Source organism: Somniosus microcephalus, chromosome 4, assembly GCF_052327205.1.
Source record: "Somniosus microcephalus isolate GS21.2 chromosome 4, FLI_Smic_1.0, whole genome shotgun sequence".
Taxonomy (NCBI): domain Eukaryota; kingdom Metazoa; phylum Chordata; class Chondrichthyes; order Squaliformes; family Somniosidae; genus Somniosus; species Somniosus microcephalus.
Window position 1 is genome coordinate 94215313 of NC_140990.1, and position 16337 is coordinate 94231649.

At 55.6% G+C, this 16337-nt stretch overlaps 1 protein-coding gene and 1 long non-coding RNA gene across 2 annotated transcripts in view; both read left to right on the forward strand.

The window, feature by feature from the left end:
- Nucleotides 1-7489: 7489 nt before the first annotated feature.
- LOC147119522 (uncharacterized) lies at nucleotides 7490-10767 on the forward strand. Its single transcript, XM_085985089.1, has 2 exons — nucleotides 7490-7601; nucleotides 9119-10767. The coding sequence occupies exons 1-2, from the start codon at nucleotides 7497-7499 to the stop codon at nucleotides 10700-10702; spliced, it is 1689 nt and encodes a 562-aa protein (XP_085841215.1). The 5' UTR covers nucleotides 7490-7496; the 3' UTR covers nucleotides 10703-10767.
- Nucleotides 10768-12872: 2105 nt separating this feature from the next.
- LOC147119523 (uncharacterized) overlaps nucleotides 12873-16337 on the forward strand; it is a 62223-nt gene continuing 58758 nt past the window's right edge. The window contains exon 1 of the long non-coding RNA XR_015077829.1: nucleotides 12873-13010. This is a non-coding gene — a long non-coding RNA (uncharacterized LOC147119523). The remainder of the gene's footprint in view (nucleotides 13011-16337) is intronic.

The following is a 16337-nucleotide window of genomic DNA, read 5'->3' on the forward strand; positions in this document are numbered from 1 at the left end:
GAGTGAGTTACAGGCTGGAATCTAATCGAGGGGTTTGGGTGCTTTATATATAGAATAACAGATACCCGGGAGTGAGTTACAGGCTGGAATCTAATCGAGGGGTTCGAGGGGTTTATATATAGACTAACAGATACCCGGGAGTGAGTTACAGGCTGGAATCTAATCGAGGGGTTCTGGTGGTTTATATATAGATTGACAGATACCCGGGAGTGAGTTAGAGGCTGGAATCTAATCGAGGGGTTCGGGTGGTTTATATATAGAATAACAGATACCCGGGAGTGAGTTACAGGCTGGAATCTAATCGAGGGTTCGGGTGGTTTATATATAGAATAACAGATACCCGGGAGTGAGTTACAGGCTGGAATCTAATCGAGGGGTTCGGGTGGTTTATACATAGAATAACAGATACCCGGGAGTGAGTTACAGGCTGGAATCTAATCGAGGGGTTCGGGTGGTTTATATATAGAATAACAGATACCCAGGAGAGAGTTACACGCTGGAATCTAATCGAGGGGTTCGTGTGGTTTATATATAGATTGACAGATACCCAGGAGTGAGTTACAGGCTGGAATCTAATCGAGGGGTTCGGATGGTTTATATATAGATTGACAGATACCCGGGAGTGAGTTAGAGGCTGGAATCTAATCGAGGGGTTCGGGTGTTTTATATATAGAATAACAGATACCCGGGAGTGAGTTACAGGCTGGAATCTAATCGAGGGGTTCCGGTGGTTTATATATAGAATAAGAGATACCTGGGAGTGAGTTACAGGCTGGAATCTAATCGAGGGGTTCGGGGGGTTTATATATAGAATAACATAACCGGGAGTGAGTTACAGGCTGGAATCTAATCGAGGGGTTCAGGTGGTTTATATATAGAGTAACAGATACCCGGGAGTGAGTTACAGACTGGAATCTAATCGAGGGGTTCCGGTGGTTTATATATAGAATAACAGATAACCGGGATGGAGTTACAGGCTGGAATCTAATCGAGGGGTTTGGGTGGTTTATATATAGAATAACAGATACCCAGGAGTGAGTTACAGGCTGGAATCTAATCGAGGGGTTCGGGTGGTTTATATATAGATTGACAGATACCCAGGAGTGAGTTACAGGCTGGAATCTAATCGAGGGGTTCGGGAGGTTTATATATAGAATAACAGATACCCGGGAGTGAGTTACAGGCTGGAATCTAATCGAGGGGTTCGGGTGGTTTATATATAGATTGACAGATACCCAGGAGTGAGTTACAGGCTGGAATCTAATCGAGGGGTTCGGGTGGTTTATATACAGATTGACAGATACCCGGGAGTGAGTTAGAGGCTGGAATCTAATCGAGGGGTTCGGGTGGTTTATATATAGAATAACAGATACCCGGGAGTGAGTTACAGGCTGGAATCTAATCGAGGTGTTCGGGGTGGTTTATATATAGGATAACAGATACCCGGGAGTGAGTTACAGGCTGGAATCTAATCGAGGGGTTCGGGTGGTTTATATATAGAATAACAGATACCCGGGAGTGAGTTACAGGCTGGAATCTAATCGAGGGGTTCGGGTGGTTTATATATAGAATAACAGATACCCGGGAGTGAGTTACAGGCTGGAATCTAATCGAGGGGTTCGGGGGGTTTATATATAGAATAACAGATACCCAGGAGTGAGTTACAGGCTGGAATCTAATCGAGGTGTTCGGTGTGGTTGATATATAGAATAACAGATACCCGGGAGTGAGTAACAGTCTGGAATCTAATCGAGGGGTTTGGGTGGTTTATATATAGAATAACAGATACCTGGGAGTGAGTTACAGGCTGGAATCTAATCGAGGGGTTCAGCTGGTTTATATATAGAATAACAGATACCCGGGAGTGATTTACAGGCTGGAATCTAATCGAGGGGTCCAGGTGGTTTATATATAGAATAACAGATACCCGGGAGTGATTTACAGGCGGGAATCTAATCGAGGGGTTCGGGTGGTTTATATATAGAATAACAGATATCCGGGAGTGAGTTACAGGCTGGAATCTAATCGAGGGGTTCAGGTGGTTTATATATAGAATAACAGATACCCGGGAGTGATTTACAGGCGGGAATCTAATCGAGGGGTTCGGGTGGTTTATATATAGAATAACAGACACCCGGGAGTGAGTTACAGGCTGGAATCTATTCGAGGGGTTCAGGTGGTTTATATGTAGAATAACAGATACCCGGGAATGAGTTACAGGCTGGAATCTAATCGAGGGGTTTGGGGGGTTTATATATAGAATAACAGATACCCGGGAGTGAGTGACAGGCTGGAATCTAATCGAGGGGTTCAGGTGGTTTATATATAGAATAACAGATACCCGGGAGTGAGTTACAGGCTGGAATCTAATCGAGAGGTTCGGGGGGTTTATATTTTGAATAACAGATACCCGGGAGTGTGTTACAGGCTGGAATCTAATCGAGGGGTTCGGCGTGGTTTATATATAGAACAACAGATACCTGGGAGTGAGTTACAGACTGGAATCTAATCGAGGGGTTCGGGTGGCTTATATATTGAATAACAGATACCCGGGAGTGTGTTACAGGCTGGAATGGGCGGGGGGGAGTGGAAGGGGGGGGCGCGGGGGGGAGAGGGAGGGGAGGGAGGGCGGGGGCCCCCCCCAAGGGTCGCGGCCCCCCCGAGGGTCACGGCCCCCCCCCGAGGGTCGCGCCCCCCCCCGAGGGTCGCGGCCCCCCCCCCGAGGGTCGCGGCCCCCCCCCCCCGAGGGTCGCGCACCCTCCCCCGAGGGTCGCGGCCCCCACGTGGGTCGCACCCCCCCCCCGGAGGGTCGCAGCCCCCGCAGAGGGTCGCGGCCCCCCCCGAGGGTCGCGGCCTCCCCCCCCGAGGTGAAGACCGCCGATTGCGGCTGTGCGAGACGGCCGGGGGGCCGGCTGCCAGGGTGACGCTTGGCGGCCCTCCCCCCCCCGTGGGTCGCGCCCCCCCCCCGAGGGTCGCGGCCCCCCCCCCCTGAGGGTCACGGCCCCCGCAGAGTGTCACAGCCCCCCCTGAGGGTCGCGCCCCCCCCCCACCCCCGAGGTGAAGACCGCCGATTGCGGCTATGCGAGACGGCCGGGGGGCTGGTTGCCAGCGTGACGCTTGACGCTCAGCAAGCCCCGCCCCCCGGCCGAGCCGGAGAGAGACGCCGTGTCTCAGCTCCTGCTGCGCGCGCACCCTGGCGCTGGGCTGAGGCTCGGCCCTCCAGCCTTCGAGTGGGGCCGGGAGGTGCCTACCTCGGGCGTGGGTGCGAAGGAGAAGCCGAGGCTTCGAGGCCTGCCTGGTAAAACGGGGAAAGGTAGGAAAATTAATGAGATTAGATAAGTTAATTCGTTTCTAATCATTTTTTTAAAAAGCAATATGTGTTTTAAAAGCAACGTTTTTTTTAAAGACGCAGAAAGCGGGAAAAAGAAAGGAAAAGTTTGGAATCAAGATGGCGGCGACTCACCTCGGTCCAGAACGATAAGGCCCGGCCACACACGCACCGATTGGCCCGGCGGCACACGCCAGCAACCCGGCGTACGATTGGTCGACCTCGAGGTCACTCTGTCGCTAATGAGCGGATAATGAGATGCTAATGAGCAGAACGTTGAAGGTTTTTGGGATACCGCGGGCGCGATTTTAGCCCGGCCGAAACGTAAATACGCTTAAAACCGTCTCGGAAGCGTAAGCTTTCTTTGGAGGTAACGCGCGCGTAGGTACGCCCTGTAACTTTCGAGCGCATAGCCCGACAGACGCACAGGCGATGACAGACAGAATGACAGAATGACAGACAGACAGACAGATGTACCGATTTATATATATAGATAGACTAGCTGAAGTGCCCGGCGGTGCCGAGGCTTTTTCGAGGGCATGTTGTTGTTGGAAGAGAGAGAGAGAGAGCGACTGGGGGGGCGGGGGAGAGAGAGAGAGAGAGAGAGCGCGACTGCGGGGGGAAGAGAGAGAGCGACTGGGGGGTAGAGAGAGAGCGACTGGGGGGTAGAGAGAGAGCGCGGGTGGGGGGATGGGAGGGCGGGGGGGGAAGGGAGGGCGGGGAAGGGGGGGAAGGGAGGGGGGGAAGGGGGCGGAAGGGAGGGGGGGAGGGGGGGCGGGGTGGAAGGGAGGGCGGGGGGGAAAGGGGGAAGGGGGGGCGGGGGGGAAGGGAGGGGGGGGAGGGAGGGCGGGGGGGGGAGGGAGGAAGGGAGGGCTTGAGGCTGAGAGACAGGCACGGCCACGCCCGGTTGCCGTGGTAACCCTGCCGCGCCGCCCCGCACTGCCGAGAGCCCAGCTCTCCGAGCCCCGCCCCCCCCCCGGCCGAGAGCCGTGCTCTCCGAGCCCCGCCCCCCCCCCGGCCGAGAGCCGCGCTCTTCAAGCCCAGCCCCCCCGGACGAGAGCCGCGCTCTCCAAGCCCCGCCCCCCCCCGGCCGAGAGCCGCGCTCTCCAAGCCCTGCCCCCCCCCCTGCCGAGAGCCGCGCTCTCCAAGCCCCGCCCTCCGGCCGAGAGCCGCGCTCTTCAAGCCCCGCCCCCCCCCCGGCCGAGAGCCGCGCTCTCCCAGCCCCGCCCCCCCCCCCCCCCGGCCGAGAGCCGCGCTCTCCGAGCCCCGCCCCCCCCCCCCGGCCGAGAGCCGCACTCTCCAAGCCCCGCCCCCCCCGGCCGAGAGCCGCGCTCTCCAAGCCCCGCCCCCCCCCGGCCGAGAGCCGCGCCCCCCCCCCAGCCGAGAGCCGCGCTCTCCAAGCCCCGCCCCCCCGGCCGAGAGCCGCGCTCTCCAAGCCCCGCCCCCCCCGGCCGAGAGCCGCGCTCTCCAAGCCCCGTCCCCCCCGGCCGAGAGCCGCGCTCTCCAAGCCCCGCCCCCCCGGCCGAGAGCCGCGCTCTCCAAGCCCCGCCCCCCCCCGGCCGAGAGCCGCGCTCTCCAAGCCCCGCCCCCCCCCGGCCGAGAGCCGCGCTCTCCAAGCCCCGCCCCCCCCATGCCGAGAGCCGCGCTCTCCAAGCCCCGCCCCCCCGGCCGAGAGCCGCGCCCTGCAAGCCCCGCCCCCCCCGGCCGAGAGCCGCGCTCTCCAAGCCCCAGCCGGCCCGCACTCCCGTTGCCGGGGTAACCCGATCCGCACTTTCGAGAGCCCCGCCCGAGCCGAGCGCGGAACAGAGTCTCACCTGCTCCTGCTGCGCGCGCACCCTGACCCTCGTGGCTGACACCGTTGCCCCGGGTAACGTGACACGGCGGGGGAGCGGGGGGGGCTGGTGAGGAGCTTGGCAGCAGCCCAGTTACCTAGCTCGGGCCTGGCTGGGCAAGAAAGGCCCAGGCTTTCAGGCCTAAGAAAAAAACGGGCAAAGGTAGGAAAAAGAATGTTCAGGTGAGATAAAATATTTACAAATGAGTGATTTATTTTAAAAGAATTTAATAAATTGAATTTTATCTTGCTGGAAATGTATATTTGAAAAGAAAGACGCAGAAAGCAGGAAAAGGAATGGAAGCAAGATGGCGGCGACTCACCTCGGTTCAGAACGATAAGGCCCGCCCACACACGCACCGATTGGTCGACCGTCAGGTCACCAAAGCGTAGGATTGGTCAATCGTCCCGTCACTCGACCGTAGGAGGGCCTGGCCGCACGCGGCAGCAAGCCGCCGTACGATTGGTCGACCTCGAGGTCACTCTGTCGCTAATGAGCGGATAATGAGATGCTAATGAGCGGAACGTTGAAGGTTTTTGGGATACCGCGGGCGCAATTTTAGCCCGGCCGAAACGTAAATACGCTTAAAACCGTCTTGGAAGCGTAAGCTTTCTTTGGAGGTAACGCGCGCGTAGGTACGCCCTGTAACCTTCGAGCGCATAGCCCGACAGACGCACAGGCGATGACAGACAGAATGACAGACAGACAGACAGACAGATGTACCGATTTATATATATAGATAACAGATACCTGGGAGTGAGTTACAGGCTGGAATCTAATCGAGGGGTTCGGGTGGTTTATATATCGAATAACAGATACCTGGGAGTGAGTTACAGGCTGGAATCTAATCGAAGGGTTAGGGTGGTTTATATATAGAATAACAGATACCTGGGAGTGAGTTACAGGCTGGAATCTAATCGAGGGGTTCGGGGGGTTTATATATAGAATAACAGGTACCCGGAAGTGAGTTACAGGCTGGAATCTAATCGAGGGGTTCGGGTGGTTTATATATAGAATAACAGATACCCGGGAGTGAGTTACAGGCTGGAATCTAATCGAGGGGTTCGGGGGGTTTATATATAGGATAACAGATACCCGGGAGTGAGTTACAGGCTGGAATCTAATCGAGGGGTTCGGGGAGGTTTATATATAGAATAACAGATACCCGGGAGTGAGTTACAGGCTGGAATCTAATCGAGGGGTTCGGGGGGGGTTTATATATAGAATAACAGATACCCGGGAGTGAGTTACAGGCTGGAATCTAATCCCTGATCTCTGGATGGATTGGACGCTGTCTAAAGACCACCTGAGGCAGCAGGACCGAATGCGAAGAAGGGGGTCCATCAGTTGACATGCCCGAATTGTGCAGGTCTCAGGCAGGCATTGCTATGGAGATGACCAGCGCAGGTCTGAGGGGCGGAGCCGGGCTGACTCGCTGGGATGTCACATGTAACAGGTGCTTTCAAAGGTGATATTTATAGTGTGACCAGAGAGATAGGATGGTTTTGTTCGGAAACCATTTCTGGAATGAATTGTGACACTGACAGAAAATCTGTGCTGACCTGCAAGACTTGAAGCTCTTCTCTTCTTAGGCAGTCCCTGGGAACCGAGGATGACTTGCTTCCACTAAAAATGAGTTCTCGAGTGACTGATGAGCCCAATGCGGGACCTACAGTCTCTGTCACAGGTGGGGCAGACGGTGGTTGAAGGGGCGGGTGGGCGGGGTGCTTGGGTTGACGTGCGCTCCTTCCGCTGCCTGCGCTTGGCTTCCGGTGAAGAGACTCGAGGTGTTCGACGCCTTCCCGGATGCTTCTCCTCCCCTTTGTGTGGTCTTGGGCCAGGGATTCCCAGGTGTCGGTGGGGATGTTACACTTTTTCAAGGAGGCTTTGAGGGTGTCCTTGAAGCGTTTCCTCTGCCCACCTGGGGCTCTCTTGCCGTGCCGGAGCTCCGAGTAGAGCGCTTGTTTTGGGAGTCTCGTATCGGGCATGCGGACAATGTGACCCGTCCATCGGAGCTGATCGAGCGTGGGCAAAGCTTCGATGCTGGGGATGTTGGCCTGAATGAGAACACTGACGTTGGTGCGCCTATCCTGCCAATGGATTTGCAGGATCTTGCGGAGGCAGCATTGGTGGTACCTCTCCGGTGCTTTGAGCTGCCTGCTGTACATGGTCCATGTCTCTGAGACATACTCTGAGGTGTATGAGGAAGAGTGTTTGAAGACCAGGACCTCAAACCCGGCACTAAGCTCATGTTCTACAAAGCAGCAGTGATACCCGCCCTGTTGTAAGACTTGAAGCACGTTAGTGATCACTCGAGAAAGAAATTGCTCTGACTGATGTTTTTCCTTCTAGTGAAGGAAGAGAAGGAAGACATGGAGCCTGTGAGGATTCGAACGCCATCGCCTGTGTCCATCAACTATGAGGATACTGGACCCCCAGAGGTAGAACCCTGTGCGCTTCACTTTCATACACACCGGGCGAGAAATCTGCCTGGGGCGGGGACGCAAAACGGTCGCTGTCAGATGGGTCGCCCATAATACGCAGCGCCCATCAGGCCCGTCGTGCGGCACAGCCCCCCGTGAACTTGGGGTTAAAGGTTCCCTGGTGCTCCCGCGTCTCCCCCCCACCCCCTGCTGTGCGCTGGGAGTGCAGATCGTAAAAACTGTGCCATCGCCAACGTGGCCGGGGCTGCAGCCTGGAGCTCCCGCGCAAGCCGCTCGCCGCTTCTTACGTGGCAGAAACCGCACGTGCACGAAAATGCAACTGGGCCGCCCGGTCAATTAAAGGGATCGCGCATAAAAAGAAAAAAATTAGCGGGATCGTTAACCATCACCTCACCTTCCCCCCACCGCCTGCCCCCTCACCATCACAGAATCACACAGAATCACAGAAACCCCACAGTGCAGATAGAGGCCATTTCGGCCCATCGAGCCTGCACCGACACATATCCCACCCGATCCCCGTAACCCCTACACCATCCTATTCAGTTGGGACATTCAGTCCATTAATGTGAAGGGAAATCCTGTACATTATAAGAGGGAGCGGTGGGGGGGGTGCGGGGGAGACCCAAGGGAGGGCAGACTGGCAGGAGGGGGGACATGATGGGGAGGGGGACGGGATGGGAGGGGGACGGGATAGGGACAGGACGGGATGGGGACGGGCTGGGATGGAGGGACGGGATGGGATAGGGGACAGGATGAGACGGAGGGATTGGATGGGATGGGGACAGGATGGGATGGGGGATGGGGGGACGGGATGAGATGGGGACGAGATGGGATGGGGGCTGGATGGGATCGGGACGGGATGGGGACAGGATGGGATGGGGGGACGAGATGGGATGGGGGCTGGATGGGATGGGGATGGGATGGGGGGACGGGATGAGATGGGGACAGGATGAGATGAGGGGACGGGATGGGGGGACAGGATGGGACGGGATGAGATGGGGACGGGATGGGATGGGGGGACGGGATGAGATGGGGACAGGATGAGACGGAGGGATTGGATGGGATGGGGACAGGATGGGATGGGGGATGGGGGGACGGGATGAGATGGGGACGAGATGGGATGGGGGCTGGATGGGATCGGGACGGGATGGGGACAGGATGGGATGGGGGGACGAGATGGGATGGGGGCTGGATGGGATGGGGATGGGATGGGGGGACGGGATGAGATGGGGACAGGATGAGATGAGGGGACGGGATGGGGGGACAGGATGGGACGGGATGAGATGGGGACGGGATGGGATGGGGGGACGGGATGAGATGGGGACAGGATGGGATGGTGGGACGCGATGAGATGGGGGGATGGGAATCGGATGGGATGGGGGACGGGATGAGATGGGGATGGGATGGGATGGGGGAGTATGCTGGCAAGGGATGGGAGGGGCCTTTGTGCAGTCGAGGTGCTTTTGCCCTTCAACTACTTTGATCCCGTTCTCTCTCTCTCTCTCCCTCCTCAGGCATCGCGCCGTTCGGGTGAGTGCAGGATCTCGGACACCGAAGCCTCATCGAGTTCCGAGCTGGACAATCTCCTGTCACTGGCGCAAGAGATCGTGGCCAGCCACTCGCATCACCCGACCCTGCCAGCCACGCCGGCCGTCGACAGCGCCTCGCAGACGTTCTGTATCTTCGAGGCCCCCGAGCCCTCGGTGGACAAGAGGAGGCGGGGCGGCGGCAGGAGCAAGGACTGCGGCTGGGAGCCCTTTCCCCCGGACAAGCTGGAGCTGCACTGCCTGCTGGACCAGAGCTCGGCCAGCGCCGTGACCAGCCCCTCAAACCTCCGACTCCGCTGCTTCATCACCGGCACGCCGAGGCCCTGGAGCGAGGGAGGGCTGGGGCCTGACTTAGACTGCAGCCTTGCTGAGCAGCAGCCGACAGTGGCAGCCGGCCACTTCCTGCAGGACCTGCCTTCCACCACCGCGGTCAGTGAGATGTACCGAGCGGCCGAGTCCATCTGGGATGCCGAGTTGTCCGTGCTCTCCCACAGCGATGATTACTGCCCGGTGCTCGATGCCTCGGCCAATGACCTGTGCCTGGACGACCTGGCCATCGCCTTCTCCGACAGCCCGCCCCTGTCGCCGCTCCACTCCCAGATGCAGTTCGGCAGGGCCCGTCCTCAGTCGCCGCCAGCAGTTCCCCAGCGGCCTGAATCCAGAAGCCTACCTCCAGCACCTGCCCTCGACTCGAGCCACGGCTTCTGGCCTAGCCACAGCCCCAGCCTCGAGTCTAGCCAAGGCGCTTACATCTGCCCTAGCCAGAGCCCTGGTCCTAACCCCTGCATCTGGCAAGTCCCCAGCCTCGGGCCCAGCCACAGCCCCAGCCTCGGGCCCAGCCACAGCCCCAGCCTTGGGCCCGGCCTCGAGTCCGGCCCCAGCCCAGGCCTCGGGCCTGGCCCTAGCCCAGACCTCGGGCCTGACCCCAGCTCTGGGCCTAGCTCCAGCCCAGACCTCTGGCCTAGCCCCAGCCCAGACCTCGGGCCTAGCCAGAGCTCCAGGTCTAACTCCAGGACCACATACACCCTCGAGACTAGCCAGAGCTCCAGGCCTAACTCCAGGACCACATACACCCTCGAGACTAGCCAGAGCCTCATGCCTGGCCCCGGCACTGGGCCTAGCCCTGACCCCAGCCCCGGACCTACCCACCAATACACCCGTGGGTCTATTTCCAGCACCAGCCAAAGCCTTGGGAATAGCTCCTGGCCTGGCTCCCACTACATCCTCGACCGCCAATTCAGCCACAGCACCGGATCCAGCTACAACCCCAGCCTCGGCCTCGTAAAACCCGATTCGGAACACCAGCAAATCTTCAACAACGTCGAGCCCTACCCCTTGGGCAAACCCGCGATGGCGTTCCTCAGAGACTCCCACGACCGTTTGCTGTTGTCTGATACGGCTTCGAGCGGAACCACCCAAGAGATACATTGGCTAGCCGAGGTGGAAGCAGAGCCGCTGGTGCCGGGGACCCCGTTGGCAAACCAAACCGAGCCCACTGATCCTCTCGAGGACATGGAGTCCGTACAACCAAAAGAAGGCAAGAAGGGCTGAGGATTCGAGCCGAAGCAAGTGAAAGGACAAATGGCGGGGCGGTGGTGGTGCAGTTCGAGGATCACTCGGGGGGGGGGGGGGTGGTTAAATATGTAAATAACAAACTTAAAATAAAGAGTTTTTTTTTCTTTTCTGACCAAGACTTTGTGTGACCCTAACTAAGATCTTTGACAAGCTCAACGTTGTCTCCTTGCCTTTTCTGTTTCCTGTGTCCCCCCCACTCCCTTAGATAGCAACATACCAGTCAGAAGGATTCCTAGTGCCAGGCAGTGACCATCTCCAATAAGAGCGAGCCCATCCACCTCCCTCTGGCTTGTAATGGTACTACCATCACCATTTCCTCCACCATCGACATTCTGGGGGGCGGGGTGGGGGGAGAGTCACCATTGACCAGAACTTTAACTGAACCACAGGCTGGGTATTCTGCGGCGAGTGTCTCACCTCCCGACTCCCCAAAGCCTTTCCACCATCTACAAGGCACAAGTCAGGAGTGTGATGGAATACTCTCCACTTGCCTGGATGAGTGCAGCTCCAACAACACTCAAGAAGCTCGACACCATCCAGGACAAAGCAGCCCGCTTGATTGGCACCCCATCCACCACCTTAAACATTCACTCCCTCCACCACCGGCGCACTGTGGCTGCAGTGTGTACCATCTACTAGATGCACTGCGGCAACTCGCCAAGGCTTCTTCGACAGCACCTCCCAAACCCGCGACCTCTTCCACCTAGAAGGACAAGGGCAGCAGGTGCATGGGAACACCACCACCTGCAAGTTTCCCTCCAAGTCACACACCATCCTGACTTAGAAATATATCGCCGATCCTTCATCATCGCTGGGTCAACATCCTGGGACTCCCTCCCTAACAACACTGTGGGATTACCTTCACCACACAGACTGCAGCAGTTCAAGAAGGCGACTCACCACCACCTTCTCAAGGGCAATTAGGGATGGGCAATAAATGCTGGTCTTGCCAGCGACGCCCACATCTGATGAACGAATAAAAAAAAAATCAACATTGTGGCTACAAGAGCTGGACGGAGGTCAGGTATTGTGCAATGAGTTAATTTAAGGGAACTGTACCATAGTGGTTATGTAACTAGTACTGGTAATCCAGATGATCCAGAGACGTGAGTTCAAATCTCACCATGGTAGCTGGGGAATTTAAATTCAATTAATTAAATAAATCTGGAATTTAAAAAAAGCTAGCATCTTAATGGTAACCATGAAGCTATCGGATTGTCGTAAAAACCCATCTGGTTCACTAATGTCCTTCAGAGAAGGAAATCTGCCGTCCTTACCCGGTCTGGCCGATATGTGACCCCAAACCCACAGCAACGTGGTTGTTTCATAACTACCCTCTGAAATGGCCTAGTAAGCCACTCAGTTGTCTCAGCATGTTCTCAAGGGCAATTAGTAGATGGGCAATAAATGTTGGCCATGCCAGCGACTCCCATGAACGAATTTTTAGAAAACAAAGAGAGTGGCTCACTCCCTCACCCTTCAAAATCTCACGTGTGATGGGAACATTTACCCATTTACCCATTTCACTGGATGGGTGAAGGTTACGATCAAGGTTACGATCAGGAAACTAAAAAGGGTGGCAGAACTCAATTCAATATGTAACTTTCTAAAGGGAAAGGTAAAAAATTTGAAGGGCTGGGCGCACAGATCCCGGGAATGGTACGGTGGGGATTGGCACTCTGGCATGAACGGTCTCTGTGGAACCTTAACCCCTTTGGCTGGTGGAGTAGGGAGCAGGCCATGCAGCTCACCGGGCGTGTTTCGCCAACATGGCTTCAAGTGCTTTGTTGGCGCAGGATTCACCCAAATCCAGGCCAATTTTGGCAGCTGGGGGCGGTGTGCAATGGTGAACGCCCGCTGCCCTTTCCCCCAAACTACATTAACCGCTTTTTTTGGGGGAAGGGGGAACACATTTTTTTAGCTTGTTCGCGCCCCCTGCAGGAGCATCTCAGCAGCTGCAGTGAGCCTCGCGGGGTGCCTGGTGGGAGTTGTAGTCCTGCTTGGCCGTGTGGGGGGGGGGGGGCTGGGAGGCGAGGCATTGGGCTCCACCTCCACGCCGGCGGACTACAAGTCCCAGAATGCACGGGCGCGGCACCACGGCAGTTGCGCGACTGAGCATGCGCAGCGCGGGTTTTGTGTGTTTCAAGCCTCAGGCGTCACAATGGAGCAGGCGCTACGTGTTCCGGGGCTCACAATGGGATTGAATGAGTGAGAATGAGCGAGTGCAGTCCTGGGGACGGCTGGCGGTGCACTGCACAGAGGAGGGTCCAGCGCCTCACACTGAGTAGGTAGCAATGTTGGCACGGGTTATTAGCCTCCCACACGCCTCTTTTGCAAAGTCCGAAGTGCCGCACGGGCAGGCCAAGGGTTGTCTCTCCATGCTTGCGGCTCCTGTGGGTAGCACCCTCGCCTCTGAGTCAGAAGGTTGTGGGTTCAAGTTCTCCCCCAACTCCAGAGACTTAAGCGCACACAGTCCAGGCTCAGGCTCCCGAGTGCACTGTCGGAGGCGCCCGTCTTTCCGACAAGATGTTAGATCAAGCCTGCCCTCTCAGGTGGACGTAAAATATCCTATTGGAAGAAGAGCAGGGGGAGTTCTCCCTGGGTATCCTGGCCAATATTTATCTCTCAATCAACATCACTAAAACAGATTATCTGGCCGTTATCACATTGCTGTTTGTGGGAGCTTGCTGTGCGCAAATTGGCTGCCCGCATTTCCTACATTCAACAGTGACTACACTTCAAAAAGCACTTCTTTGGCTGCAAAGCGCTTTGGGACGTCCGGTGGTCGTGAAAGGTGCTGTATAAAAAGCATGTCTTCCTTTTCCTATATAAAAGGGGTGGTATCTTGCATTGCGATTTGCGTGACGTGCTGGGAGCTCCAGGATTTCCTGTGCCGGGCTGTGCAGGCACGGTCCGAGATTAGGCATTTCCCGCTGTGTCCTTTGCTCAGAGGAGGCAGAGCAGTGCAAATGTTCGGGGGGGGCCTGATAATGTGGGGGAGGGTGGTGTTCTGTCACTTTATCACATCTCAGAAACATCCCACAGAGAGAACTTGTAAAAGAACTATTCCAATGCTCTCATGGCCGATCTCCCATTTGCACGCTCCATAAACTTCATAGAATAGTTCAGAAGGAGGCCTTTTGGCCCATCGAGTCTGCACCGACTCTTTGAAGAGCAGCCCAGTTAGTTCCACTCCCCTGCTCTTTCCCCACATCCCTGCAAATTTTTTCTCAAGTATTTATCCAATTCCCTTTTGAAGGCTACTATTGAATCTGTATCCACCACCCTATCAGGCAGTGCATTCCAAATCCTAACCACATGTTGCGTAAAATAGTTTTTCCTCATGCTGCCAATCAGCTTAAATCTGTGCCCTCTCATTATCGGAAACAGTTTCTCTTTATTTACTCTATCTAAACCTGTCATGATTTTAAACACCTCTATAAAATCTCCTCTTAGCCTTCTCTGCTCCCAGGAGATCAACAACAACTTGAATTTATATAGCGCCTTTAACGTAGTAAAACATCCCAAGGCGCTTCACAGGAGTGTTATCAAACAAAATTTGACACCGAGCCACATAAGGAGATACTAGGGCAGGTAACCAAAAGCTTGGTCAAAGAGGTAGGTTTTAAGGAGCGTCTTAAAGGAGGAGAGAGGGGCGGTGAGGTTTAGGCAGGGAATTCCAGAGCTGAGGGCCCAGGCAGCTGAAGGCACGGCTGGCAATACTGGAGCGATTAAAACTGGGGCTGCGCAAGAGGCCAGAATTTGAGGAGCGCCGATATCTTGGAGGGTTGTGGGGCTGGAGGAGATTACAGAGATAGGGAGGGGGCGAGGCCATGGAGGGATTTGAAAACAAGGATGAGAATTTTGAAATCGAGGTGTTGCCGGACCGGGAGCCAAGCACAGGGTGATGGGTGAATGGGACTTGGTGCGAGTTAGGACACGGGCAGCAGAGTTTTGGATGACCTCAACTTTACGTAGGGTGGAATGTGGGAGGCCGGCCAGGAGAGTGTTGGAATAGTCAAGTCTAGAGGTAACAAAGGCATGGATGAGGGTTTCAGCAGCGGATGAGCTGAGGCAAGGGCGGAGTCGGGCGATGTTACGGAGGTGGAAACAGCTGGTCTTAGTTATGCTGCGGATATGTGGTCGGAAGCTCATTTCAGGGTCAAATATAACACCAAGGTTGCGAATGGGCTGGTTCAGCCTCAGACAGATGCGAGGGAGAGGGATGGAGTCGGTGGCTAGGGAACGGAGTTTGTGGCAGTGACTGAAAACAATGGCTTCGGTCTTCCCAATTTTTAGTTGGAGGAAATTTCTGCTCATCCAGGACTGGATGTCGGACAAGCAGTCTGACAATTTAGAGTCAGTGGAGGGGTTGAGAGAAGTGGTGGTGAGGTAGAGCTGGGTATCGTCGGCATACATGTGGAAACTGACGCTGTGTTTCCGGATGATGTCGCTGAGGGGCAGCATGTAGATGAGAAATAGGAGGAGAGGGCCAAAGATAGATCCTTGGGGGACACCAAAGAAGCCTCTTTGTTCTATCCACGTATCTGTAATCCCTCATCCCTGGACCCATTCTAGTAAATCTCTTCTGTACACTCTCCAAAGCCTTCACTTGAACTAATCCAAAAACTCTGCTGCAGATATCATAACTTTCACCAAGTCCTGTTCACCCATCACCCCTGTGCTCGCTGACCTACATTGGCTCCTTGTGTAAAAAAATCCCCCCATGGTCTCGACCCTCACTATCTCTGTAACCTCCTCCAGCCCCCACAACCCACCGAGATCTCTGCGCCCCTCCAATCCTGGCCTCTTGCACATCCCCGATTTTAATCATTCCACCATTGGCGGCCGTGCCATCAGCTGCCTGGGGCCTAAGCTCTGGAATTCCCTCCCTAAACCTCTCCGCCTCTCTAGCTCCCTCCTCCTTTAAGATGATCCTCAAAACCTTTGCCCAATCCTTTTGGTCACCTGTCCTGATATCTCCTGGTTCCTGGGAGAGAGGGATTGTCCTATGAGGAGAGATTGAGTCGACTAGGCCTACATTCTCTAGAGTTTAGAAGAATGAGAGGTGATCTCATTGAAACATACAAAATTCTTACAGGGCTTGATAGGGTGGATGCAGGTAGGATGTTTCCCCTGGCTGGGGAGTCTAGAACCAGGGGCCACAGTCTCAGAATAAGGGGTCGGCCATTCAGGACTGAGATGAGGAGAAATTTCTTCACACAGAGGGTGGTGAATCTTTGGAATTCTCTACCCCAGAGGGCTGTGGAGGCTCAGTCGTTGAGTATATTCAAGACAGAGATCAGTAGATTTTTGAATATTAAGGGAATCAAGGGATATGGGGATAGTGCAGGAAAGTGGAGATGAGGTAGAAGATCGGCCATGATCTTATTGAATGGCGGGGCAGGCTCGAGGGGCCAAATGGCCTCCTCCTGCTCCTATTTCTTATGTTCTTATGTGGCTCGGTGTCAAATTTTGTTTGATTACGCTCCGGTGAAGCAGGCTTGGGACATGTTACTACATTAAAGGCGCTATATAAATGCAAGTTGTTATATATCATTTAATCACACCTCTCACAAATATCCTAAAAAAGGACTTGAGGACCCTCTAC

Coding starts and splice junctions, on each gene's coding strand:
- LOC147119522 (XM_085985089.1), top strand. CDS start 7,497: ATGTTTTTCCTTCTAGTGAAGGAAGAGAAGGAAGACATGGAGCCTGTG. Junction 7,602..9,118: donor AGGATACTGGACCCCCAGAG/GTAGAACCCTGT, acceptor CTCCCTCCTCAG/GCATCGCGCCGTTCGGGTGA.